The sequence below is a fragment of the Lasioglossum baleicum genome, chromosome 3 (assembly GCF_051020765.1).
Source record: "Lasioglossum baleicum chromosome 3, iyLasBale1, whole genome shotgun sequence".
NCBI classification, from domain to species: domain Eukaryota; kingdom Metazoa; phylum Arthropoda; class Insecta; order Hymenoptera; family Halictidae; genus Lasioglossum; species Lasioglossum baleicum.
In genome coordinates, this window is record NC_134931.1 from 5,104,420 (window position 1) to 5,131,787 (window position 27,368).

At 41.9% G+C, this 27,368-nt stretch overlaps 1 protein-coding gene across 8 annotated transcripts in view; it reads right to left on the reverse strand.

Moving 5' to 3' along the window:
• Positions 1 to 27,368, reverse strand: part of LOC143221995 (cubilin) — a 380,302-nt gene that overhangs the window by 208,759 nt on the left and 144,175 nt on the right. For all 8 annotated transcript variants that reach the window (XM_076447780.1, XM_076447777.1, XM_076447782.1 and 5 more), the window contains 2 exons: positions 17,097 to 17,258; positions 13,601 to 13,784 (listed from right to left, as the gene is read on the reverse strand). In XM_076447780.1, coding sequence (XP_076303895.1) covers positions 13,601 to 13,784; positions 17,097 to 17,258 — 346 coding nt within the window. The remainder of the gene's footprint in view (positions 1 to 13,600; positions 13,785 to 17,096; positions 17,259 to 27,368) is intronic.

Below are 27,368 nucleotides of genomic sequence, written 5' to 3' on the forward strand. Positions count from 1 at the left end.
CTTGAAATTGTTGCATAGGACTGGAGCGCTTATCACGATTCTTCTTAAAACCAGAACGCTCTTTCAGATGGTATAAAAATCGGGAAGTCATTCGGACTTAGTCAGAAGTAATGATCGTAGGAAAAAAGGGGAAGGAACTTATTTGCACACCTAATATATTTATACGCCTGTTAATCGTCTGGTTTCTTAGAATAATTTAATTTGAAAATACAGCGGGCGATCAAATTATTAGAGCCTCTTACATGTACTGATGAGTTCACTTTAAATATCAACTACTCTTACCTGCTATTTAAATCTGAGATTTCCAAAATAGATTTTACAGTTTTTACAATTGGATGGAACATTTTATACTTTCTCTGGATCGCAATATTACATCTTATTGAGGTCTGAAGCACAGTTCAGTGTAAATTTTCATATTCGACTGATTGCAAGATATCCTATTCGCAGCGAATGGTATGTAAATGTTGCATCTTCGAATACTCCGATCGGTAATAAAAATTATCATGATGATCGAATATAATTGGTAGCGGTTTTCATAACCAATAGGAGATCAAAAGAATTAGAATTTTTGTGGCAACCAGTGCCTTAGTACCATCTGCGGAATAGGGACTTGAGAATCCTCAGGCGCGCGCGTAATTGCTACCGTGTCGATGTCGAGAGGTTCTTCCGAGCCGAATATTAACGTGCCGCCATTACGAGAAATTCTTGGATATGGAAAATTCTCCCTCGAGCGAGTATAATGGAATCAATAAATCCCCGCGGAACATTCCACAGTCCTGCAAAAAGTACAAAATTATTTCCTTGGATGTTCGCCGTCCAGGGAGTACGAAATCATCGTGTGAACATGTCTTCAGGGCGTGCAAACACGCAATCATTGTAATGCTGCATTAAGACCATTGAATCTACGTTAGTAAAATAAGTAGCCGAACATGCAATAAATTTAGGTATAGAAAGACTTTTTAAGGTATAACTACAAACATCTACACAAAGAATATTGTAACTAATGACTGGGAAAATATTCGTGATAACGTACTATTAGATGATTGTATAAGTTCGTTCCTGATTTGAAAATAAAATGCAATGGTTAAATTTTTAAGAATACAACTTTATTAATCAATTATACATATAGTCACCATTCTTTTTTAATTGTAGAATATTTAACCATTTTTTAATTTCAATTAAACCAATCTTTAACCAAATCTTTAACCAATCTTTAAAATTTAACCATTTTAAAATTTACAAAATTTTTCACGCAGTCTCGGCTTGTTTCCGCCACGGAAAATGTTTTACGAGAAAATAACTATCGAAACGTGCATAATCGAATGGCGCGCGTTCTCGCCGCGATTAGAAATTTGCGAGGACGAAAACACGCGAAACATTTCACGGGGCATGCCACTCGAACGCTCTGGGAGTCGTTAAGCGTCCGGTCCCTTGATTGCAAGTTATTCGGGCCGAACCGGCAAAAATGATTTCGCTGTTGGAAATTGTTTGATCCGAGAACGGCGCGCACTTTGTCAGGCGATGCACTGGGCGCAGCACGATGAAACCCGCCTTCCAAGGGAGCCCAAAGCCGTCTCTGCGCAGCGGATTAGGTAATCTCGCCGTAAAAGTGACGTAATTTATGAAGCTACTTAAATCCTGGCCCCGGGTATAATACTACCCCGCAACGAGCTGGTGCGCTTTTCCGCCGTCCTGAGACGAGATGAACTCTTCGAACGAGAATTATCGTTACGTCGCGCCACCGCGCCGGGGCCAAGTTCACCTTTTTTTTTATCCTTCGCCACGGCGCATGTGAAACAAATGACCCGGCAAGCTGCTCATATTTCCCGAATACCGGGATTTTTTCTGTTAAAAGGTTAACCTTAAAGAGACCGAGCTCCGAGGCGAGCAGCTTATCCGCTCACCGAGCGTAATTGATTTCGCTGTAAGAAGCGAAATACGAGAAACGCTTTATCCACCGATGGTCACACAAAAGTCTGTTAAAAGTTAAATATCAACTTATTTATATTTCACTCAAGTTTTTACTAGAGGAAGCTAATGTGGCCCCCAGTTGTACATTTCTTTCCAAAATCTGATTCATAACTTAAATTCACGTAATAAACTTCATTTTATATTTTAGTGTAATTTTTCTAATGAAAATAATACCAAATATGATATAATTCCAAATGTATTTACTTGTGTAATGAACGATGATAATTTTGGACGCAAAGGCCAGCGTATGGGACAGAAAGAGACGCGAAGAGTCGCAGCGCGCGAGCACATCCAATCAATGTTTGGCGATAAAAGACCGTAAGATGTCTCTACAACCACTTTTAACTGCTCATATACCATGGATGTTATAGTAATATTTAGTTGACGTTCAAATTTTACTTTTGACTTAATTACATACAGTTCTTAATGTATGTGAGAAGAAGTAGATGTTAAAGGGATTCAATATATATTTGAAAAATTCATCGTAGAACATTACTGACTCAGTAGGACAATTATATATTTATATACATTATATATACTTAGGATTAAATTAAAAATGGTGCCTAGCTATGCAGTGATGATATTCTTCCAAGCAGCATGTTATTAAAATAACTCGAATACAGTAGTATAATATACGCGCTATACTTTCGTCACAGGCTCGTGATTAATAATAAGCAATTGTTCCAGCAATTTTTTTCCGGCATACAACTTTGGTAATCGCAGTTTTTGATCGCCGAAAGCGTTAGTTATACTAAATGATACAACTTTACCGCGAACCCTGGGCGACGCGTATGCATCAGAGAGACAAATAGACGAATGCTCGCTGGGACAAAAATATACATTTTAATGAATGTACTTTGCAACATTCCGCGGTGGAAAAATTGCGGTATAATTAAAATGGCAGAACGTCAGTTTATAAGGGTTGGAAAGTAATTTAATGCTAGCCGCGCTGGTCTGCAACAACTGCGTATAGACACTCAAGACATTTGTATGCGTCACATTGACATTATCTTACTCTTGTTTTGCAACTTTTATTCGCAGTGGACTGTTTTACTGACTGGATCCCAGGAGTGCTGGTTTGGAACGCGAAATACAAATGTTTTTGCTTTAACATGCATATACAATGAAAAATGGGGATAGCTGTTTCGTTGTGTTTGACATTTCTAAAAGATTAATGCCTGATTACTATATGACGTGTAAAAAACATTCGGAAAAAATTGCAACGGGTTGGAATTGCGGAGAAAATAATAAAAGTGTATTTTGCAATTTTTTAATGTGGGCGTGTATTGAAAATTTTAAAAGTACGTTTTGTAGATCTGTATCAATTATACGTATGCTAAATATCTCATCAAATTCGGTGAACGTTGCACTGAGCTACAAAGGTTTAAACATGGTCAAAATCAATACCTGTCGTTTTCTTCCGCATCGACCAATTTCAATGAAACTTAAACTCTCCACTATATAGGTCCACAGGTCTATATAAAAAAGTTGTAAAAAACAACGGATTTTCATGGAAAGTGGTACAGATCATTTGGAGCTAAAGGATGCCTTGTGTTGCGTCAGTTTGACCTTTTCTTGTACTTTCTTTTCTTGGGCTTCCGGGGCACAAGGTGAGACGTAGAAACTAGTCGGCTACACGTAACAGACGCGCATAAATTGGCGTTTAATGGTTCGCGGTTCTTTCTACGCTGCATTATGATGGTAATCTCGAGAAGCACGCGGCGCCAGCGCTCCGCGATCCAGTATAACGCGTAGTTCCGAGGATGTAGACATTCTGGAACGATAAAACGCGGAGACCGTGCAGAATGTTCGTTTGGCTTTAACGGTCCGCGCAAACTGCGCCCGCGTGTTATTCTTAAATTCGCTATTTTGCGCCCCGTCCGTTCGTATTCTGTTCCGAATATTGCGAAACCGTTCCGTTTCAGCGCGTCTCGGCGTTTCTTTATATTGCGTTGTAACCTACGAAATATCCTTCCCCAGATGGTTCTGCAATGTTCGCGAGTGTGGAAGAAAGTACTACTTGTTTCGAATATTTCCTTTTATGTAGGATTAAACATCCTCTTACATCCCCCGTTCACACAGAGCTTTTTATTCCCCACATTGTTTTCTCGCGATCCAATGCCCGCAACTACAGTCATTTGTCGTCCCAGCAGATTAAGCGTATTAAAGTACTTTCTCCGTGTAAGATTATGCTGCACTACATCCTGTCAATTTTATTTACCTTCACACGTCATTATTCTGTTTCTTCTGTGAAATTTTTGCGTGATGCAACAAGTGGGAAACTGAAGATCTATTTTTTCTTAAAAAATGTTGTAAACTGAAACCTCTGTAAAAACATTTAAAAAATTGTTCTTAAATGAACCTTCTCTAGATTTGAAGATTGAAGTCTCCCCTTTACAACGACTCTTTAAAAATTCACTTCCGATTATCATTTACTGTTTCACGGATTAAAAATGGATTATAATTTTACGCATCATTGTAATAACTAGACTGCGGATCTACATGCAAAATAACAAATGTTTACAATGATTGCAAGACATAGGAATGAGATAAAAATTTCTTTCTCCTTTGAATTATCTGATTAAGTTGAAATCAATACGCTGCGCTCTGATGTCTTCAAATCTTTTTAATATGTCCACTGCTTTAAATTGTGCTTACCCATTTTTATCATAAACGTACAAAATCTGCAGTCTAGTAATAACAAACAAATTCCAGAGGTACGATTCGGCTTCTCAAACCCGTGAATGTTGCGACCGATCATCTCCTAGCAAATTTCTGTTCGATTTTGATTCTAGCTTTTTAACTGGATATTACTTGAAGATGAAAGATTCCTGCTATCCGGGTAGATTCGCATTATCAGTGATATCTCGTGACTTTCACGAGCGTCCATCACTGTCGCGGACTTTCCGAGATGGCGATCTTGAATTAACGAGGAAACGGAACGATTAAAAAATACGATGGGACCAACGGATCCGAAGAAATGGGGAAGGACTGACGGACGGGAGCAGGATGGCGGCGGTACAGGATCATAAAAGAACCAGCCCTGAGCGATTTTCATAGAAATTCCCGAGCTACCGGTAATCATAGCAAAATTAAGGTCATCCATCACCCGTAGGATCTATTCTATTCCGCTACCTCACTTAATAGTATTCTGCCGAGCGACGTAATTTCACTCCGCGCGCCTCTCATCTGTCCGCGTGTATGTAAGGCGTGCCGTAGCCGGCAGACGGATGAAGAAAGATCGTGGAAGATGTCTCTCGGATGAATTTTAGTGCAGCGACACCTGCCCGGTAAATATTTAAGCGAGCCGCGGCGACTGCTGCCTGCAAATAGACAGTTATTCAAATAGTGGCCAGCTGATGTAATTATCCGTTTAACCAGACACTTCGAATAAACTTTTAATAAGTTCGCTCGTTTTTCCATTTCACAAGCAGAAGCATTCTACGAGGAAAAAGTAATGTACACGAATATAAGCAAGCGGATGAAGTCGGTACGTGGTCAGACAGTCCGCGGAAGAATTTTAAAGAAGACTCGAGGGTCGACGAAATTGTTTGGACGCTCGTATTCTCTCGACAGAAGATACTATACTTTACGCAAGATTCTACATTGCGTTTGTTAATAGCGGAATGAATGTGTTATGGCTCGCGTAGCCAGATATTATATGTTTCTACTACTGGACAATTACTTTAAATATTCAAATACATTCAATTCAATTAGAAAAGTAAGTAAGATGTATTCTATATTGTTAAGCTCCATGAATAACCGATTACAGCGAGCTTATGTAGATTCATTCTACGCGGATTCGTAAAATTCGTTTATTGATTGCCAGGGGATTCCCGCATTGCCAGTGCTTCAACACCGTGCATCCTAGTTTAGGTGATATCTTCTTTCAATTCTTTCTATTCTAAATTCAATCCATTCGCGACAATTACACAATTGTAATTCGAATTCTTATAATAAGAATATATTTTTGTTCTTTGATAATGAACGCAAATTCATTAAACTCTAGGGAAACAACCCTTCGCGGCCACTCGTGCTGCTCGCGGCCCTAGCTTGTAACAGGCTTGTTATCGAGTTCCATCACTGATTTCGAAAAATTTAGAGCGTCTAGCTTGATATTGAGTTATATAGTATGTATTAATCAAATCGGATCGTATTAATAATCTTTCAGCGATGGCGCTGAGGCACTATTCGACTTACGCGGTGTTTCAATTTACGTAGAAAGCGCTGGAATGAAGTAACTACATAAATAATTCATTTAAATGCGTAAAATTTTCCACCTGAACTGCAACAAAGTGACATTGTTAATTTATTTTCCCTCTTAATATGTTCAATAGGTTGGAAATAATAATAAACGTATTTTTAAATTCGTATAATGTCTTCAATGTTTTAAATTTAAATGCAGGTACGTCATCCACGTATGGGTTGTATCATTTTAATGTACTCGTTGGAGTGTATTGTGCTTTCTAAAGTAAAATGTACAAGTAGAATAAAAATTGTTATATTTTGGACTACTTCAAATAAATAACCATAATCTACACGCTGACTGCTCATCTTCTGTCAAGAATAGACCTCGCCAGTAGCTGGTTTGAATCCGTTTGAACTAGTGTGTTAGTCATTGGTATCAGTGTTGCAGTACTGCGTACTACAGTACAGTGTTAACAGGATTATGTAAGTTGTAGTACTGCATGCTTAACCAGAAATGCGAGAAATGAGACAGGTAAGTAGCGCTCATCCGGGCAAGTCTAGACAGAAAGCCAGTAAGTAGCTCCTACTTTCAGTTTTACACCTGCAATCACCGCCAATTGGGGGAAGCCGATGCGGGGAACTTTTACTACCACTTTGAAACCGCGCAATACATCAGTTACTTCCAGTATCGTCGATACCCCTCTTACTTTCAAATGGTGGGTAAATTACCGTAAACTAGGTGCACTACTGACTCAGGTCACCTAAAGTAACGTAATTTCATAATGACCTTTTTGAACGCAATACTTGCCGTAAGCCTACTTCTACAGAGTGAGTCACCTAAGACAAGCCACCTGAATAACTCGTACATTTTTTGAAATAGGAAGAAATGTTTCTCATTCAAGGGGTTATTCAAGGTCGTTAAAGGTCATAAGTGTAAAAAAAGGATAAAAAATATAAATTTTATTCATGAAATCAAACTGTGTTTACCTCTCACACTGTGCCACTAGGTGAATGTAAACGTAAACAAACATCGCCGACAAGTTTAAGAGTAAAAGCATGGTTCAACGGCTCCCACGACAATTTTCATTGGTATCTAGTACAAAACAATGTTTTAGCTTGAAAAATAATCACCAAAAATTTTCTTTCGCTAACCCCTGAGGGCAACGCGGGCAAAAACCCTTAATATTATCATTTTTTTTTCTCGGTTGTCAATCGAGAAAATCTTCGAACTTACCTCCTACATTTCATATATTTTTTTCACAATTGTGAACAAATTATTAAGGATAGAAAACAATATATTTTTTTAGAGATGGAGGTTGCAAGCTTTGAATGATTTCATTAATAAATCGTTAAGTAAATAAAGTGAATTGAGTGAATTTATATTTTTCATCCTTTTTTTACGTCTACCTTCATTTCGTCGTATCCCAAAAAATGTAGAAGTTGTTCAGGTGGCTCGTCTTAGGTGACTCACCCTGTATATCGGAAAGGAACTTAAGTCTTCTTTTAAAAAATAATTCCGAAAGATAGAATCAGATTACACTCCCGCTGGTTATGACAGCGTTGCGAAACATAAACATATTTGGCATTCGAGTAATTACGTATGAGTGAAACCGTGGTTCCGCCACGTTTGCAAGATTCATTCGGCCATGCCATACGTAGTTGTCAGACATTTTGCAATCTGCACGATAGAGTCAACAGGACATTAAGGTTTCAGCAGGCAGCGGGCGATAGCGGCGCAAGGAGAGCGTCGGCCCCCTGGGCGAAACACGGCGTTCTGCAATTTTTCCGTGGCCGTGCAGTTTCTCAAACGGCGGCATTCAAGAGAACAGGGGCGGGGAGTTACAGCAAGCGTAGCCCGTGTAAGCTCGTGTAACAATATTTTTCGCTTCATGACCGTCGTCTGGCCGACCTGCTTTAGTTAACGGGCAAACTTCAGGCGAGCTTTTCTATTTTTTAGAAGTCTATTCGTGGCGCTTTTAGTTAGAGCAAGAGCGACCGGGGGATTCGGGGAGGGGGGTGAGGCGGTGATAAATCGTTCAACTTTGAAAAATACAGTGGCGAGAAGCGAAAGAAGGATGGCGGTAATGAACGAGCTCCTGAATGCTGAATGTTTGTTGCTTTCGGGAGAAGAAAGTTTCGCAGAACGGCGAAACTTTGCGTTCGAGCTCGGCCAGGTTCTCGTTCTTCTTTTTTTTTTATCTCTTTCCTATTCCCGATGAGGAGACAGTACAAAGAACGGTACTCTGGTTGGGGAATTTGCAAAGTTATCGATACTGCGAAACAGGGAAACGGACAGGCTAAGTGCTGCTCTCCTCGGCACGATGCATTCAGGGGTTACGTCGATGAACGTCGGATTTAAGTTATCTACGAGGATATCGCGAAAGAAGGTATTGGAAAGCCATAATGCGTATTCCATTCTACGTACAGCCTCGTCCGAAATTATTGTCGCTCGTACATTATTTTGACCTCCGTCGGGCGTATCCTTTCTCGCAATTTGTCTCTGCGGACTCGGCCGTATCGCGTTTTCGAACGCGCGCATGCTGAAATTTTGCAAGTGCGAAGAGAAATGAGAGTGTCTACATGCGCCTTCGGGTGGAAAACGTTTTGCCGTGCGAACTATTTCGCGATGTGCAGGCGGCTAGATGGAATATAAACAGCGGTGTAGGAAAACTTTGACTAACGGAACATATCATGAAGTGAAAGAGACGCGATGAATTTTTGTCTGAAGAGACGTATTTTCATATTCTAAACCAGAACATATTTTTGCATCTGCATAAATAACACAGTTATTAAGAGTGGCAGAGTTAGGTGGGTGCCTGCGCGAAGAATTTGTAAGTCTCTCGGCGCGGTTTAAACAGTTCATTTATTTTAGTGAAGAAGTTGTAAGTTTCTTCACTACTTTGCAAACACAAATATTGTACAGGCGCGGTTGATTCCGCGTTGAGCTCTCTTTTGGACGCATTAGACGACACTTGTTCTTTTATAGACACATTAGGCGAGACTATTGAAGAGTTCGACTGAACAAAATCGCGGACACAAAATTGAAAAATACGATTGACTAAAGTGTACTCCAGAAACGATTAGAAGAAAACTGGAGAAAAAGGAGGGGGCCTCGCTCCGACATGGGGAGCCCTTAAATATTCGTCGAACAGAAGGCGTGGTCGTACGTGATTGGATCAGAATTGATCGCCTGATCCTGGGAGACGAATGTTTTTATGATTTAGCTTGTAACAGGCGCAGACAAAGGCTTCGCGGTCTCGCGCAACGGTAACGTGTGATCGCTACGTCGCTCGACGATTGACATTACAGCCGGCAAATTCCATGATTCGAATTACGAACAGTAGGACACTCTGTATATGGGAGCTTCTAATTTCAAGCGATGTTCCTAATTTTTATTCGAAAATTCTGTTCCCTACAAATACTAGAAGAAGTTTTATGTTCAATTATCGTTAATGTAGTTCTGAAAATTTTAATCGCAATAGTGTGCCACTTTCAGAACACATTTCCACCCGTATAATTAGCGAAGCGGAGCACCGTGAAAAGATTGAATGGGGAAGAAAGTATTGAATTGAACGAATGAAACAAACCCTCTCGTATAATTATATGAAAATGAAATTAATATCATCCAGCCCCGCAGACTTCTCTAGCAAATAGTACCTTGCACTTCTTGTTCCGCGAGTGTGATTACACTCCTTTGATCATTCGCATTGTTCATTTCAATTTTCAATTTATTTGCTTATGATATATTGTACATCGAAATACAGTTTGTTTTAATAATACAATTTCATAATTGCCTCGCTGTTATGGTTCCACTGAACTTTCATTCTTTGTGGCATTTATTCTGCTTCTTAAAGAACTAACATTTAAAACATTAGTTGTATCAAATATGGAGTATTTTATATCTATCATCTTTAATCAACGTCCACCAACGATGATATGTCTTAAAAATCGTTTATTCGTGTCAAATTAAAAAGAAAAAACACTTGATAAGTAAACAGCGGATTTTATGCATTCATGATAAAAATTTGTAATTCAAAACAGTAAAAACATTAGAAGAATTTAGAAATACTGTTATGTTACTTTCAACCTATTAAACATCTTAGGAAAGAAAATAAATTTCTATTCACTCGTAGAAAATTTTTATTATGCATAAAGATCCGCTGTCTAGTGATGAGATATCTCGTGCATAGCGTCGTACATGCGACATCGTGGAAACGAGATACATATCTCGTCCACGGTAGCGAAAGTGTTAATTGCGTAATTGATTATAAAAGTTATGTCGTCTTCAGCTGTCTGTATACATCGACCAAGCGTGTACTTTTTCCCCGATAAAGAAGTCATAAATTCAAAATTCAACAAACCGTTCTCTCTCGACCATATTTTGTGGACTGAAAGCCCGAGAAGAGTAATCGAACACTGTAAATGCATTTCAAGCGCATTACTATGCACACCCTGTCCAATATGATGAAGGGAAAGAGCCGAAGTAACTGCGCCCGGGACGCTCCGTGCATTCACGTTCTAAGCTCTACTTAGGTTGCCCGAGGAGAAAAGGTCCGAGATGGAGGTTGGGTCTTGTCGAAAAATTGTAAGAACTTTCGTAAGGCTTGTCGAAGGCCTTCCCCCGGCAACTATGAACTTCCTTCGGCATCCTAGCCGAGCAGAGGAAAGAACGGTGGACTGGGGGAGACGATTCCAGAAACAGTAATTTTTCTTTCGAGACCTTTCCTAGCCCGGATCCCATACCACCAATCTGGCTCTACACAGGTTGAAGAGCTGGGACTTAAGTGGCCCGATGGCGGCGCGGCGGTAGCCCCGTAACAGCGGAAGTATGACAAATTGAAACGGCCATCGACACAAGCGATCTCCAATCATATCCACAGACATAAGCCGCCGCTTAACTTCTCCTTCGAGTGCGAAAACCCGGGGACACGTGCTGCGATCTTGTCTATGGGCGGACATAAAGGGCGTGACACAGACTGTCTCGTTTAAGTGTCACTCCCCGCCCCCGAATATTTTTTTCAGTTGTGAGAACGCGAAAATTATTGTCTATGTAATTTGAATGGTATTACCTGATATTGTTTCTTTCAAATGTTATATTTCATTGAAATATTTTCTGCAATACGTCTCTCAAATGACCTTGACTCCTGAGAATGAAGGTTAAACTTAACATTTGTCGTAAAACTGTAATAATTGTCGATCTCCGAACCCTCTTGGAAGTTCGTCTAAAATGTTTGAACTCATTCGTCTGAAATTCCTTTCTTTTTGTAAAGCGGGTACCTTTTTCTACAACATGGAGCCAGAGACTGAAGCTGTTATTTTTACGAATTCAAACATCTCTACAGAGTTTATACAATTTTTTTCCGCGTCCATTTCAACGTGACCTTTCGAAGAGAAGACTCGCCATTAGAACGACCTCGCCAAATTTGACCTACGATATTTTGTTCCGATATTGTTGTAACTTGACCTTTGTGTTAGCTTTTGGAACTAGCTTTTAAACTATGGAATGTTCTGTGTCAGGCTATGATAAGAAACTCCAGATATTTATACAAGCTCCAATTTGCATAGATAATTTAACAAAGATTAAGAGTGAAATTTATGTTGTTGAGTCATCGTTAACGTTGTACACGTTCTTTGTATCTTACATATTTGCATATGATATAAATGCATAACGCTCTGCAGTTCAGTGATAAAAATTTTCTAATGTGTTCGAATACTGGGCCCAAAATGTAGGAATCGACCCAAAATGGGTGAATGTAATTTAAAACAGTAAAAACATTAAGAAAATTTAAGAACGTCCATTTGTTATTTTCAATTTATTCACATTGTTGAAAATGAAACGAAATTTTTCTATGGTTTCTGTGTCTTGTAACCGACGAAGAAAATTTTTATTTTGCATTAAGGTCCGCAGTCTAATAATTATGTACATCGTAAAAATGTAGGTTGAAAATATTGAAAATCTTTTCCGAGTACATCCGCCCTTTCGCATTCCGCATCCCATGAGAATTCGTAGCCTAGCAATGATATCGGAATTTTTAGTTCATTGATTACATATTCCTAGTCGACAAATACGTGCCGTTACATATTATTACACGATATTATTTATCAATAGCATCGGTTCATTAAAGTACTGATAATTCGTGCTCTCTGAATTTAGTAATTGATTTCGCTCTCTCGCTCGCTCGTTAAATAAAATCAAACCCCTCCAAATAATGATGTTTCAACAGTTCGACCGCAGGGCTGTTGTTTTCACTCCGCGATTTCCGTTTGAAGTGACACGCAAAATGTATCGTGCCGCGTATGAAAAATACACCACGGAACAAATATCGCGGCAGATTTATTGTAATAACAATTTTCAGGCCGACGGAACGCGTTCCGGCGGGAACAGCCCTCCGTGTACGTGAGAACTAATTCAATTAAAAAGTATGGAACAAAATAGCAGTGTGTCCGCCCGAAGTGATTAAAAACTCTTTTGATTAGTACCAGGGCTGACGGCCAATCAATGAGAATCTGTTTCGGCAGTGATGCACGAGAACTGTCACAAACTCGCTACGGTATTACATTAACGAAACAATTATCAGTGTGCCCACGTCAGCGACATTTTTATAATATTGTTTCACTGTAACACGTTTCAATTGTTGCAGCCAATTAACTGAAATGCGACAGCATTCTATTCTTTCATCGTGGAAACGTTTCGCGATCGAGTACAAACATTATACGAACGTTTCGTGTATGGTTGTTTATGGCCATCGATGCTTCGACCACAATTAAAAGGGGCAGAATCTTGAAACATAAACATGAATCCAAAGAAGGAAGAAAATTGTTCCGATAATATCTCGTTAACTATATTAGGTTTAGGACATATGAAGGTCAACACTTTTATACTTGGAATTTGATACTCTATCGATCTATCGTATGAAAAATAGGACATTCCGTTTAAAAAATCAAGATGACCTTGAAATGTCCTCCACCACTCCACCCACAAGAAAACAATTAATATTACGTAATGTAGCCCGTCATACCAAACAACTTTTGTAGGAACACTTTTTTGATAACGACAACGTCTTCCGAGATAATAAAAAGAAAATCGCACAAAAACAGGTTTGGCTGTACTCTGATGCTGTAGAAATTATATTAATAAATTGACAGCATCCAAGAAAACAAAATAACATTTCCTATTGAATGGAGACCGATTTATAGAAGCTCTTGGCATGGAAATTATGAATATGTAAAAACTTGTTAAAAGTATTTCATATACATTCAGTCTGGTTACTGATGTCCGATGCTCGGCAGCATCGAGCAATCAGCTTGTTCAATAAATTATACCACGTATGCACAGACGTATACCTTAAAAGATTAGCTCTCTCGAACTCCTTCGCGCATCAGTGACTTCGAGGAGGGATTAGTAGTGGAGAACGCAGAGTAGAACGCAAAAGCTACTTACGCGGTGCCGTTATGCCGTCCAATGGAGATCAATCGATAGATTTGTAGTTCCACTCGCTGGCCAGTGTCCGGCACGAATCTGTATGTACACCTCGAGGGCCCTTCAAGAGACGGCGACTTTATTTGCCCGAAGCCGCGATCCGATTTTCTGAATAACTGCTTGCTGTCCAGCGTTATATTGCACACTGAAACAAAGAACATAGAACCAGTGAATACATAGTTTCTGGTCGTTCCATCTTCAAGAGTCGACACTCTGACCAAATTAATATGTGTAGCATCGGGTTTCTTGGTTAATTGACTCCCAATAACCTAATAAGGCGACTTCATTAAACTACGGCTTTGTAAAACTCCTCTATCACAATAATTGCCCCACTCAACTTGTATTACTCAAAACAACAGAGATATTTTCGATGGGTGTGTCTTAGGTACCTCACCCTGTTCATTAGAATTACGTAGTTTTTGAAAAACTCGGATTCTAATTTTGAATTCAATTTCTGATATTCTTAGCAAAAGTGTTGTATACGTGTTTCATCGGAATTTTTACATTGTTGGAAAAATTGTAGCTGCTGAAGTTTGGAGCTTACTTCGATCTAATATGTCATCATTATTCACGTAAAATCCAGGTCACTTGGAAGCGCAACACTACGGAACGAAAGCATTGCGCCGCTTCTAACGATTTTTCCTGCTTACAGTGGTTAGTCGTCCTGATAAGACAGACCTTCGTCTCTCTGAACGAGGCGACGAGCTGTCGCGACACAGAACCTTGTGCGTCTGTCTTATATGAACCCGGAATCGATTCCTAATTGCCCTCCGAAGGACTTCCTATCGGAAACTTCTGTGATTACGATGTAGCACCGGGAAATATATTAGCGGATGGTCTGCACGGCAGATCCAGGAAAGATAAGGTTAGAAGTTTAGTTTAGCAGTTCCGGAGTAATTAAGAAGTTGCGAAAGTCGCTAAAAACTATTTGATTGCTTGCCCGACGAATAACGAACTTCAGCGAACCTTGAACTTCAGGCTTTACACACGTGTGTGATTGAAGGAAAAAGATTGTAGTACATTAGGCATGTTTTAAAGCAGGCATGCACAGGTGGACGATTTGGGAGCCGGAGCACTCGACCCTGCTCATGAGTGTTAGACCCCACGGCACTTACCCCAGAACCTTCGAAGCGAGCTAGTCTTTACCGATTTTTAACATGTATTTATTTACAACGTTGTTTTCCAATCCGCTGTGTAAGCGGGTTTTCATATAAATGATTGAAAATTACATTTGAATGTGTGTACCATTATTTGTATCGTTCAGCTGTTTTCCATTCGATAAATATTTTTCAAAAGTTTTTGAATTACTTGAATATGCAATTTAATTAAATACTGAACGCGTGCAATTACTTTCAATGCTGCAATGTAACGAGGAAACCCGATACGCGGAAAAAGAGTGTTCAAAATCAGTTTCCAAAGCCCCGTCACTTTTTACCGGAATTAAAATAGCCGGCTTTTTTCGTACCAGATTATTAAAAACATTGAAAATGAAATTTCCGTATTATCAATTTCACAGGTTTCTCGTATGTGTATCGCAAGTTTAAAAATGAAAAAAAATCATTTAACTTTGAATATATTTCGAAATACGATTCAGCAGATATGTCGTTCCAAATAATTCTTCAATTATAATTGAAACATTTTGTTGAATATATCCCGCGCGCGGTCCCTGACAAATTCCTACATATATACAAAATTACGAACGAAAATTCACGGAACGTAGCCAGAACAAATTTAATTCACGATTAATTGGAGCAATTATGAAACCCGCGAATTCCCTGGTGTCCATCAGTGGACGATAGCAACCGATACACGATGAAAATACAAACATTTCGCCGTTAGAGTGATTAAGTGTCAACTGTGGGTTTTAGGTACGCGTGGAAGAAGGACTAGGAGGAAAGAAAAGAAAAGTTTGATTGATGGAACGAAGGGGCAATAATGTCAGGAGTAATTAACGAAGGAGTAGACGAATGGCGGGTCGAAAGAACACGTAATCAGTTATGAGAAAGAGAAGGGCAGAAGAGGGTAGCAATTTCGGTGACAGGATTTATACATTATCCTGGAAGCTGGTAGGGTCATCCGTAAACATCCGAAAGAATCGCCTGTTGATTGATTTTGCGATTATCGCCGAAGCGGCTTTGTGAATCCACTCCTTTCTATACAATAAGACTGTCTGTTCTCTTCTTACCGCTCTAGTCTCGTTTACTCGATCTGTTTCTGGGTTACCTGAGCAGCTTCTCTTTAGGAGTTGCTCGGCCGTTCGCCTCCAAAGAAGCTCTAATTTCCACTTATTCACGCGACACGACTAACAGAGGCTGAGATACGGCGCAGCCAGCGCTGAAGGGATGGGATATAGCGGCTTAATGGCGTAAATCTTGTTTCTAATGACGATACGGATTCAAAGGGATCGCGGTTGCCTTTTCGAAGTGACGTAATTGCGTTGCGCGTAGGATGGAAGTAAATACTCGAATTGGACGATTGGCCAAGCCCGGGTGAGCGTCGCGTCGGAGGGAGGCGGGAATGATACTCTAACTGCTAGTTGGATTGCTAACGAGTTTAACAGTGAAAGGTCTAACTAGAAGTTGTAGTTCGAGGTGATACCAAGAGCTCCCGGATGGTGCAAGCCGAAAAGAATCGCACCGCGAATCGAATCCGAAGATTTTCCGCTTGCCAGTGGACTTCTTTCACCTTTAAACTACTCGGACCGTCAATGGTTCTTTTCGAAATTCTGCTAACGTAAACTTTGTTACTCAATCGGGATTAATTTTGGCGAATAATTTTTATACAAATACTTTTCATGAGGAAGCATCCACGAGTCTTCTTAGGGGAAAGGATTTTTTGGGTTATCGAGGAAATTTTGTGTAAATTATATTGACTTTCTTAGATTTTTGGGAGATTGTTAGCATCAAGCCATTACCATTTCTTTAGTATGTAGACTGGTCTGCAGCCAACATGTGGCACATAGTGACAAGCTCAATTAGAATAAGGTTTCTTAACTTGTGCATTCAATTTAGCCTCCCAGGTGTAAGAAGCTATATCCTAAAGTTTCATTGCCGAAGGTCCAGGTAGTAAGTAAGCATGTGATAAAAACACAGGCAGCCCAGTCACCCCCACCCTACACTTAGGAAGGACCCAAAAGGGCGGTCGGTAGACCTAAGTGAGGGAGCAGTTAGTTAACTCAAGAAATCGTACACACGGTACATCAGCGGTGGTCCTTCGATTATAGACGGCAAGTACAATCTTCTAAGGGCTCTACTGAAACATCAGTCCAGTTATTAACATAGCCAATGTTTTTAATGCGAAATGAGTTGAGAACCAAATGTTTTCAAAAATTCTTTTCCGCTAACGAGCTTGGCCATCACCGTCTACGCGAAAATGTGCGACCACTATTAGTTTGTCCGAATAAATATTAACATGAATGGTGATGGAAGATTAATATGGATGGAAGAATAATGCTTACTGTTGGCGCAGTGTTCCTCCAGTCCGCACTGAGCGCATCTGTCCGGCGATGCTGCACCGCAGCTGCATCCTCCGGATGGAACGCAGCACGCGCATTCGTTGCTGGACGAATTAAAACTGCAAGCGCAGCCGCTCGTCGTTTTTGTCCAAAGATCCACTTGACCTGGAAAGAAACGCGGAACGGTTAGAAAATGAGTTTAAACAGTCGTGTCTAAAGCGGGTCATTAAGAGACGAAATACTCGATGCAAGTGTTTCATAAGGAAACCGTGGTACGGTGCAGCGAGAAATGTGGAACATTCTCTGCACTCGAATCAAGCCCGGCTTCTTTTGTCCGACAAGGGACACAGTCGTTCTCCTTGTCTGCTGTGTGTGATAAACGACTTTATTCCCCCCTAATAAAGAACAAATCAGATCTGCACGTAGAAGACACCGGTTCACTAAATTTATTCAATTACGTTCATGCTCCCCTCTGTCTGATACGTGGTTGCCTCCACTCTGCAGAGAAATAACTAGTATTCGTGTTTGAGCTATTGTGGACTAATTCCACGTGTTCGGTTAACCCTTGTGCAGTGCTGGGAAAATTTTATTTCAAATAATAAATAAACGTGTGATTTTAATTGCAAAAAAGATTTAACTTTTTATTTAAATAAAAGTAATTTAAATAATTCCAATAGTGATCTATTTATTATTTCTTATTTTCAAATAAAAGATTATTTATTATTTGGATTGAGGTGGAATTAAATAAATAGTTTTTGCTCTTCTCTTATTTCTTGTGTTGTGCATTGTATACAATGAACACGTGCGCATTTTTTGTCTGTTATAGCAACCTTTTCAGGTATATCGCCGGTGCGGTGGTCGGGCCCGTCCAGAGGGCCTAGCTGCCTATAGAAAAATACAATTAAATTTATTATTTGTCAATACAAATAATAATTGAAATTGTATTTGTAAATAACAATTAATTTTATTATTTTAAATAATTCATTTAGAGACTTGCTCAAATAATAAATAATTATTTTTGCTTTTTATTTGAATATCCAAATAAGAAGTAACTCGTTATTTAAATTTCTATTTAAATACTATTTATTTAAATAAATTTATTTATTGTCCAACACTGTGCCCTTGTGTAGTCAGCTGGGTTCCCATTTACTGCATTTCTTTCAACAATTTGTTAATGTTCCTCTAAAAATATTCCAAAATTTCTCTGGATGGCCATTCTTTGCTCGCTGATATATTAATTTATAGTCTTAAAATGAGAATTTGTGCAAATACGTTATATACAAAAGGTTTTAAATAATCTATAAATTTTGATGCATACATAGAGGTAGAGCATGGATGTCGTTTCAATTTTTCACCAAATTGTGATATTAACTACATTTTTCTGAAGAATGAACGATACCTGTGCATATTGAGAATACGTTGAAATGTCACCGAATCAGTACTGTATCACCGAATAAAATATTTAATGTTACCGTATCCCATCGAATGTGTACGTTCACGTTGATATGCATTCAGTTGAATGTGAAATCTCGTATTCAATATGTCCCTAAGTTCTTACATAAATATTGATGTAGTCGAGAAGAGCAGCCGCATGGCTGGCGAATAATCTTTCATGGCTCGTTTCGTGGAATGTCATCTTGCAAGGTTACAACTATCACCGACCATGTCGTACATGGGAGCGAAGGATTACGAAATTGATCGTTAGAAACTACGTTACCGAGGGAAATCCTTGTAGTCAACCGCAACGTTTCTTCGGGTTAATGACACGCCGAGCTATTGGACAGTTTACTTTCAACACTGAATATACGGATGTCTAAAAAAAACAGTAAAATATTTTCAAGTTATTTTCAAGGCGTATTGCAACCATCATCAAAGCAAAACTGAAATACTAAAAATAATCATTTAAAATTTTCGTTAAAAGCCCGAATAAAAAAGTTGTAAAAAGCAACTTTTACTATTTGTTTTACTAGTCAACTAATCTCTCTAGTTTAGCTGAAATAGTTCGGTCCATTTATAAAGGAGTTATTCTGATTTAAAGTGTGTGCCATCCATTAGTATTAGTCAATAAGTATGTATGGTGCTGTTTCGTCAAGTAGGAACGTTTCCCATCCCTGTGATATGGTGGAGGAGAGAATCGCCAAAAACATTTTTGAAGTGAAAACTTCATTAGGCGCATCGCGTAGACAATTGCTGGGCAGCGAATGAGTCTGATCCGTCACGCTTCGGGGTGAAACGCTATTCGGGTAAACACGGAGGAGCCGAGTTTAGCCGAGCGAGCAAGAAACAGACAGATGTGCAATCGCCATAGAAGTTTTCATTTCGGTCGTGCGGTCTTACGAGCTGAGTACTGTTTAATTTTTTGTGCTGTGCATCTATTCAGAGTGTTCTACCCTCTGGAAATGATCAGACGATCACGAAAGTGTCTCGGAGAGGATGTTAAGTATCAGACCGGGCGAGTATAATAAAAAATAATTAGTTCGACAATGAAACGGTCGCTGTTTTCCTTCTTCTATCATCCGTGGCACTGACGAACATTACGCTGTGCGCCGCGCCGCGCCGGCTCAAACAAGAGCTTCGGGAGTGGCTTTAGGCGGACGGATCGGATTAAATTCTTTGTCGATTCATTGTAAAACGCGCGGACACACATGAGGGAATCCAATGACAAGCAAGCCTATTTAGTTTACAGTAGTGTGTTCGACTCCGCGATGCGGATATGTGCGGACGATACTAAGCCGGTTAGAAAACGCAATTCTTCGTACACCGGGGCAGCACAGAAGTAACGGAGTACGCGGTGTATCGTGTTTTCCGCACATTTGGGCCTGATTGAAATTGCCGTTCAATCGAACCCGTCTATTCGCAATCCTTTGTCGTGTATGGCTTTTCCACCCTGCCAGTGTCCTACCCTCCCCCCCACCCCGACTTCACGTTCGCTTAACATTTCGACTGTAGTAATACTTTTTTTTCTGTCTCCCCACCCCGAACGCGTTTTCCCTTTGCACCTCCGCGTCGCTGTTCACGCCACTCTCCCCGGCTGTCAGCTTTTTTATTTTCTCCTCTCTTCCCTCTTACACCGACGTGTCCCAGGATACCGATAAATAGAAATGCACTGAAAAACGGAACCGGAGGCGGAATATAACCCCCGGACGACCGATTGCTCATTGTTTTTGCTCGTTCAGCCGGGCAAACGCGTCCGTTTTTCTTTCAAACGCGGCGCAGACCCTTCATTGCCTCTGCCGACTTTGCTGCTTGAAAGCCGCTATTAATCCGTCAATTAATAAACTGTCGTTTTATCCACAGGCCCGACGAACCCTCCTCACCGTGCATTTTATATTAGGTTGTTGCTTATGGAATGTCCGATTTCTAACGGTAACGTTAAACAAACATAATCTTCTAAATATGCGGGGTGGGACAAATGGAAACGTATTTTTCATTGCACCACTTAATGCATCTCGATATCCTTTACAAGAATGTGTTCACCGAATTATGTGAAAAAATCATTTATTTAAGAGATATGAGAGGTTCAATGTGACGATCATTTACATCAGGGAGTTCCAACTTGTTCCTCTCTGAGAATTTCAAGGTCCCCGCCATTAGTCACACATTTCGCCACTACTACGTATGTGCAGCCATAGAGTTAGTAGGCAGTAGTAACGGCACGGGAACAGGAACGAAGTTTTACGTCTAAAACATAAAAGATTAAGCTTAAGAGTGGGAGAAGTACCTAAGTGGGGAAGGTGTCGCGTGTGGCTCGCAAGCTACATGTTGGAACTCTCCGATTTACATTATAAGATCCGCGAATACTCTCTATAACCGGCTTGGACAAGTTTGTGTCAATTCAAACGAAACTATCCCCATCGTAGCATCCACTGTCCCCTTCTAGCGTTCCGGACCACGGTTGCCATCTGCGAGTCCCACCAGATCCCTTACCCTTCCGCCCCACGCACAGCGTGCTGCGGAGCCCGCCTTTGCTTCCCCCACTCTTCCGCCTGTGGGAGCGGGTAGGGAAAATAACGGGTGTTCTTTTGTTCCACGCGACGCCACGGACGGTTTAGCTTGGGTGAAGTTAGGAGGTTCCGCTCCCACAGGCGGTAGAGTGGGGGAAGCAAAGGCGGGCTCCTCAGCACAACTGGGCGAGGGGCGGAAGGATGAGGAACTGGGAGACTCGCAGATGGCAACCCTATTCCGGACGCGTTTCCTCTATCACGAGAAGATGCGCGCTGCGTGAAAGACAGGTTGGTGGGGGAAGCAAACATTTGGGGAGGGACCCCAACCGTGTCCAGGCCTGATATAGACGAATCAACATCTCGCCCCGAGTTGGTCGGCAAACCACCTCGATCAAATTGGAACACGAATGATTCCAACACAAGAAACAAAACGCCAAGGATCAGCAGCAATCTAAACAATCCCACATCTTGCCTAGAATCGGACGACGAACCGCCTCGAACAAATTGCAACACCAACAACGGTGTGCGCGTTATCGTGATCATGGATCGATCGATCGCTCCAGCGCCGATAGGTCCAGCGCCGAGTCCACGCCTAATAGAGATTTCCGATTGATTCTGCAAACGTGGAGATACGTGCGCGTGATTGATTGTCTTCTTCTTCGCCGGTGGGATCGTCGAGGAGGAGGACCAACAGGACGAAGGAGTCTGAGAAAAGGAGGAGGGGGAGGAGGAGGCGGAGGAAGAGTAGGTCTTGGGTGATGCGAGATAAAGGTGGCGGGAGAGGGTGAGTGGCAAACGCGCTGGTTAAACGGGGCGAGGTGGAGGTAGAACCGAAGAAAATGTAGATCGGGCCAGAAGAAGGAAAAGAAGAGCGCGCGCGGATGGGGGTGGATCGCCAGAGAAAAGGACGCGGAGGAAGAAGACATAAATTCCGTGCCAGTGTAAAAAGGGCGTTAAGAGGAGAAGCCCCGGCACCCCCGATATGTCAATATCCCGAGGAAATACGGGGCGGTACTTGGCCAGAGGGGTAGTAAAAATAAAGCAAACTTTATTGCTGGTGCCGCCACACCACTACCACCACCGCCGTCACCGCCACCACCGCCACTAACACCGACACCATCGAGGCTGCCTCTGGAAATGTATTTCAGAAAAACGTTCATGTAGGCGAACGCTTTAGGATCGTGAATGTGCTGGGAAGGTGGTTAAAGAGGAATGCTGTTGGTGAAGCTCGGATTCAAGGGATTTCACGGAGGTGGGTAGCGAGGACGGATAGATGGTGAATTAGGGAGAGGGCGGACATTTCCAATTGGATTCTTAATCCATCGATTTGGGCTCGATTACTGGGGTTTGTTTAACGTCCGTAGCGAGAGGATAAGGGTCTCGGCTGCCACGGTCCGCCGCAGTCGAAACTGCTGAACGTTTTTATGAAATAAAACAAGGGGATAGGATAATCGTAAAAAAGGAACTGATGACTTTAGATATCGAATTTAAAAAGTCGATCGGTGTGATGACGAATACAAGATTAGGGGCGAGAAGAATTTAATACGAATTCTAACTGACCAACCTCGAAGAGGCTCGCGGTGGTTTCGACGTCGAAGTCTATTTTTGTTGAAATGTCCACCCTATCTGGCATTTCTGCTCGACTCAGGACCATTAAGCTGTGTTCGCACCCCTGCGGCGCGCTTACCGTAATCCGTGCGGCGAGACTCATGGATCATGCAATGGAAACGCGTGCTTTTATGTGCCGAAGCTTATGGGAGTGCCATTTTTCCGTGGTAGTTTCTTTCATACCCGTAACGGGGATTTGTTGCCGTCGTCATTTGTTGTGCGGATGCTGTGTTCGTTTACACGTGGTTTCCAATTCAGACTCGCTTTTCATTAAACTTCGGTTTTTTAGCATTCAGAAATGTTTCATTGCTTGCTCTCGTGGTTATTTTAAAGTCTCTCGCACCAAAACCACGTCTCCGAAACGTCGTATGTACCAAACTCGACTCTAACTACTACGAGAAATCGATTGATTCATGATATTATTCATGGCATCTTTTTATTATAGTATGACTGTGGATCTGTATTGAAATGATCAATCTTGTAGCAATGTCGTGATAAATGCATAAAATCTGCCAGTTTCCGTAAGACAGTGTCGATCACATATACTGAGACACTGTTATACTTAGTTCCACCACTCGGTTTGTAAAAGCAGCGCAAAAGAAATCGAAATTTGTCGGGAAAAGGAGAACATCCTGAAACGAGGGCACGCTGTCTACGAAAGCGCGGAGACAGGATAAAACTTCCATCGCGAAATTAGCTGGAAAATGGACGGGGTTTAGATGAGGACGAAGGAGGACAGAGGAACGAAAAGATCCACTTAGCGTTCACTTTGGCCGACGTTAAATTCTAATGAACCGGACGCCGGTCAATTTCAGTTAGCTGCCTTCCGGTAGATCGTGATATTCCGATCCGACGCGACGGTGCGGCCGGTACGTAATGGCAGCCGATACAGTTCGGCCCGTGTGGTCAACCCTACGGAAGTGTCTAATAATTTTCGTTTAAACGCGGGCCGGCCAGTCGGCTCTTTCGCGCAGCTGCTCTCCGTCGACGAAAGCCACGCGCATTACCATGGTAATAGACGGAATGGCGGACGTCGTTATAAGGGAGCCCGATTTTCGCAGACCGTTCATTATCGCTGATATTAGATGGAAACCGACAGGTATCGGCGCGAGCTGTCGTCCTATTGGCCGAGCTCTGTCCACCGAATGGCCTGTCGATCCCCTTTCAATGGACGGGCATGTTGGCGCAACGTGATCCAAGTCAAATCGAGTGTTCATGGTGATCTACGACTGGGTCTTACGTGAAGTCTTGAATGGAGATGCTTGAGACTAGAAGGTGCAGATACAGTAGCAAGTAACTTGCGACATTTCTTACGTGAACGACTCTCGTGGCGTGCGTAAACATGTTCAATGTCTGCGACCTCAGTTGGAGTTGTGTAACCCAAACTGTTCCGTCGTAAAACCCTCTGCGAAGGGACAAGCGTGCGACTGTGAAGATCAGCTAAACTGTTAACTGGCGGCATAACGGCCGTAAACGCAATAAAGGACGAAAGGCACGGCCAAAAAATAGTGATCTACCATATTTAGAATATTCGACGAACCTGACGGAAACGCAGCTGACATTTCGTGATGGTAACCACCACTACTTTTCACTTCCACCACCTTCAAAAAACACACCCTCGGGCTTTCTAATTTCCTTACCTGCCCCTACCTGTCAAAATGCTGGAAATCGCTCAAGTTTAAACACTCATAACTTTTGAACCACTGATGCCCTAGGATCAAAACTTGGATTTTTGTCATTTTCTCGCCAAAATCTACGAGATTACGTAGAAAAATGGCAGAAATTTCTGGCTACGTAAGGAATATAACAGCCTGCCATTGGGAAAACAAGTGGGCCTTCTTCCTGTAAGAAGTCGAGGTTGTCTTCTGGTGAAGGGACTGTGTGCTGAACACTTACCCCAGAACAATAGAAGGACAAGGTACTCATTAGCCGAGGAAAAAATTTCTAACAAGCACTCGGATGCGTTCGCCGGGCTGATCGGTCGAGTAATCTCATTTCTACGACGGCTGTCCCGGGAACGGAACTTTAGGTCTACCATAAATTTCGCCGGGCGACGAGGCGTCCGCTATTTCGCCGGAAAAATCACAGTCCCGCTTTCCGACGGTCTTCGGTCGGCTGTGTATGTCCTCGCGACGATATTTCACGCGACAGAGGAACGTTCTCTCGCCAACAGCTCTCGCGCTCGCCAGCTCGGTCCAATCGGTGAATTTCGGCGCGGAAGTAGCACCACGTTTCCGTGAAATTTGTACAAAATACAAACTTCGGCGACCCGTCGGAATTTATTGGACGGCACACCGCTGATACACACGCGGACCGGTTCACGCTTTTTCCACGTCGACTCTGCTGCTTTTTTGTCCGCAGAGCTGGACCATTCCCCCCCCCCCCCTGGTGCGCCTACGAATACCCTACCATTCATCAACGCCAGTGGAATCCGCGCAGCTTTGATCACACTGTTTACGCGGTTCTGTGATATCGATGATGATTCAATTTGTCGCGATTTCATCGCGAGGTTTGCTCTTTCCATCCGGGCTCTTGGGCCATTCAGGAAACAGCTCTAACCGACTCGCCGCAAATTTGCGTCGTTCGGGTTTTGTCCCGTAATTGGAAATCCTCCTCGTTTGTGAAACCTCCGCACAGTGCGTCGGCAGTGGGTAAAAACCAAAAAATGAACTTCCATGTTGGTAAAACCCTCGTAGAAGTGTTTCCCGATGTTAGGAGCAACTATCGGGTCCGAGTAAATTATCCGATGGATTAATGTAAAATGGTTAGGTGACTATTACTGGGGTACATACAGGGAAAATAAAATTCCAATTTTTTAGATGTAGTCTATCGGTGTAAAGGGTACCTGAAATACATATATACATACAGGGTGAGTCACCGAACGTTGCCACCTCAAATATCTTTGTTGTTTTTAAAGATACACATGATACCAAAACTATATTTTTGTTTTTATGTGATTTTTTTTTAAAGATATCAAGGTCACCTTCATTTTTTAAAATGGAAGCACTCTTTTTCAAACGCCTACAATGATAGTTCCTCTCATTAGGAATTCAGTGACTATAATTAGCCATGCGCGTATAAACTTTCTAAGTAGAACATTGTTATTTTGCATTAACCATTAAAAATTCGCAGTCTACTCGTTAATCACTCACTAACTTTCGAAGCCCCTTATTTGTAGACTTCCTACTTAGGCTTTAAAAACAACAAAGATATTTCAGGTGGCAACGTTCGGTGACTCACCCTGTATAATAGTACCAATACCTCCATTGTCAGGTGGAATCTTTCCAAATTTCGTGTGCGCAACACGCGTGGCAGACTACATTACATACAAACGCAAATGAAATTCACGCAATTACTCTTTCGACAGTCAAGACGTAAACATTTCATTTACAATTCTTTATCGAATTTGTATTTCTACTTTCATGAATATTTCTGCTTCATTAGCTTCGAACAAGCGTGTGAATAACATAGAGAGAATACAATTACAAGCGGGAAGGAATTCGTGGAAGGAAAAAACTCCGACGAGCAGCTTAGCCACCGTATCACCGTATGTTAATCCGTAGTCAGGCGGGTAACAATTTCCCTGAGCCGCCGCGCCAGTAGAATTTGTTTTTCTAGGCCGGTGTTCGCTTCACCAGATCGTTCCAGATCCCCTGCAAAATCAGTCGGCAATTCTCTCGGCCCGCTGGTTCCTAGTAGACCTAAATACACCCCCGGCCTGGGTATTCCGTTTCCTAGACCGACAGAGAATTCTCATCTCGCGAGTTGCATAGGATCCACACCCGGACCGACTCGAATCTATCAACCGGATCCCCTCGCCTCTCTTCGAGTCCGCTTTTTTCCTTCATCCCTATTCGCCCATCTTCCCGCTGCGGTATGTTGGCGCGGCTCGCCCCAGTGTCGATTAGTTCGGCCCCGGGTTTTGGTTTTATGACGGTTTCCCGGTCACTGTGCTACTTGGGATTCCATCCACATCTCCATACATTTGCACTTTAATTGGCTTCGCAGTGCCTCCGCCAATCCGCGTCCTATCCGCCCTATATCTCTTTCCTCGCCATAAATATGTATAATATGGTCGGCGGGAGTAGCCAGGGTGCAGACAACTGGGCGCACACACGCGACAATAAGGCCCGTGAAACCCGTGAAACTTGTGAAACCAGCACCAACGTCCAGCGGTTCCACAGCCAACACCATTTTCCTCGTTAGGCAGTCATGAAACGCGCAACATTTCGAAAACCCGGCGCGGCGCGCGATCCAGCACGGACGTTGAGTGATAAATGCGCTGCCAAAGTGAATCAGTGCGCGCCCGCGCAAAACCCATGCCGGCGACCGTATCGCTTTGTTCGTAATGATATAGTGGATCCGCTCAAGTGTTAGAATTATCGGCCCGGTGTTACACCGAGCGCTCGCGAATCCACTCCGATCCTCGACGAGCTGGTCCGCGATGCACTAACCTAGCCCACGATTCATGCTTTTGATTGATTCTTCGTTTTGTGACGATTTTCCGGTTGCCATCTGTGAAATTTCTCTGTCTGTGACCTTGAACGACCTCGAATAATCATTGTCACCGAATTCGTAATGAATTCGTTGACTAGCACTGTAGGTGTTTAAAGACAGGTGGAGCCATTTTAAATAATGAAGGTGACTTTGATATCTCTGAAAATAATGACATAAAACAAAAAATTTGTTAGTATCGTGTGTGGACCCCATTTTACCAACCAAC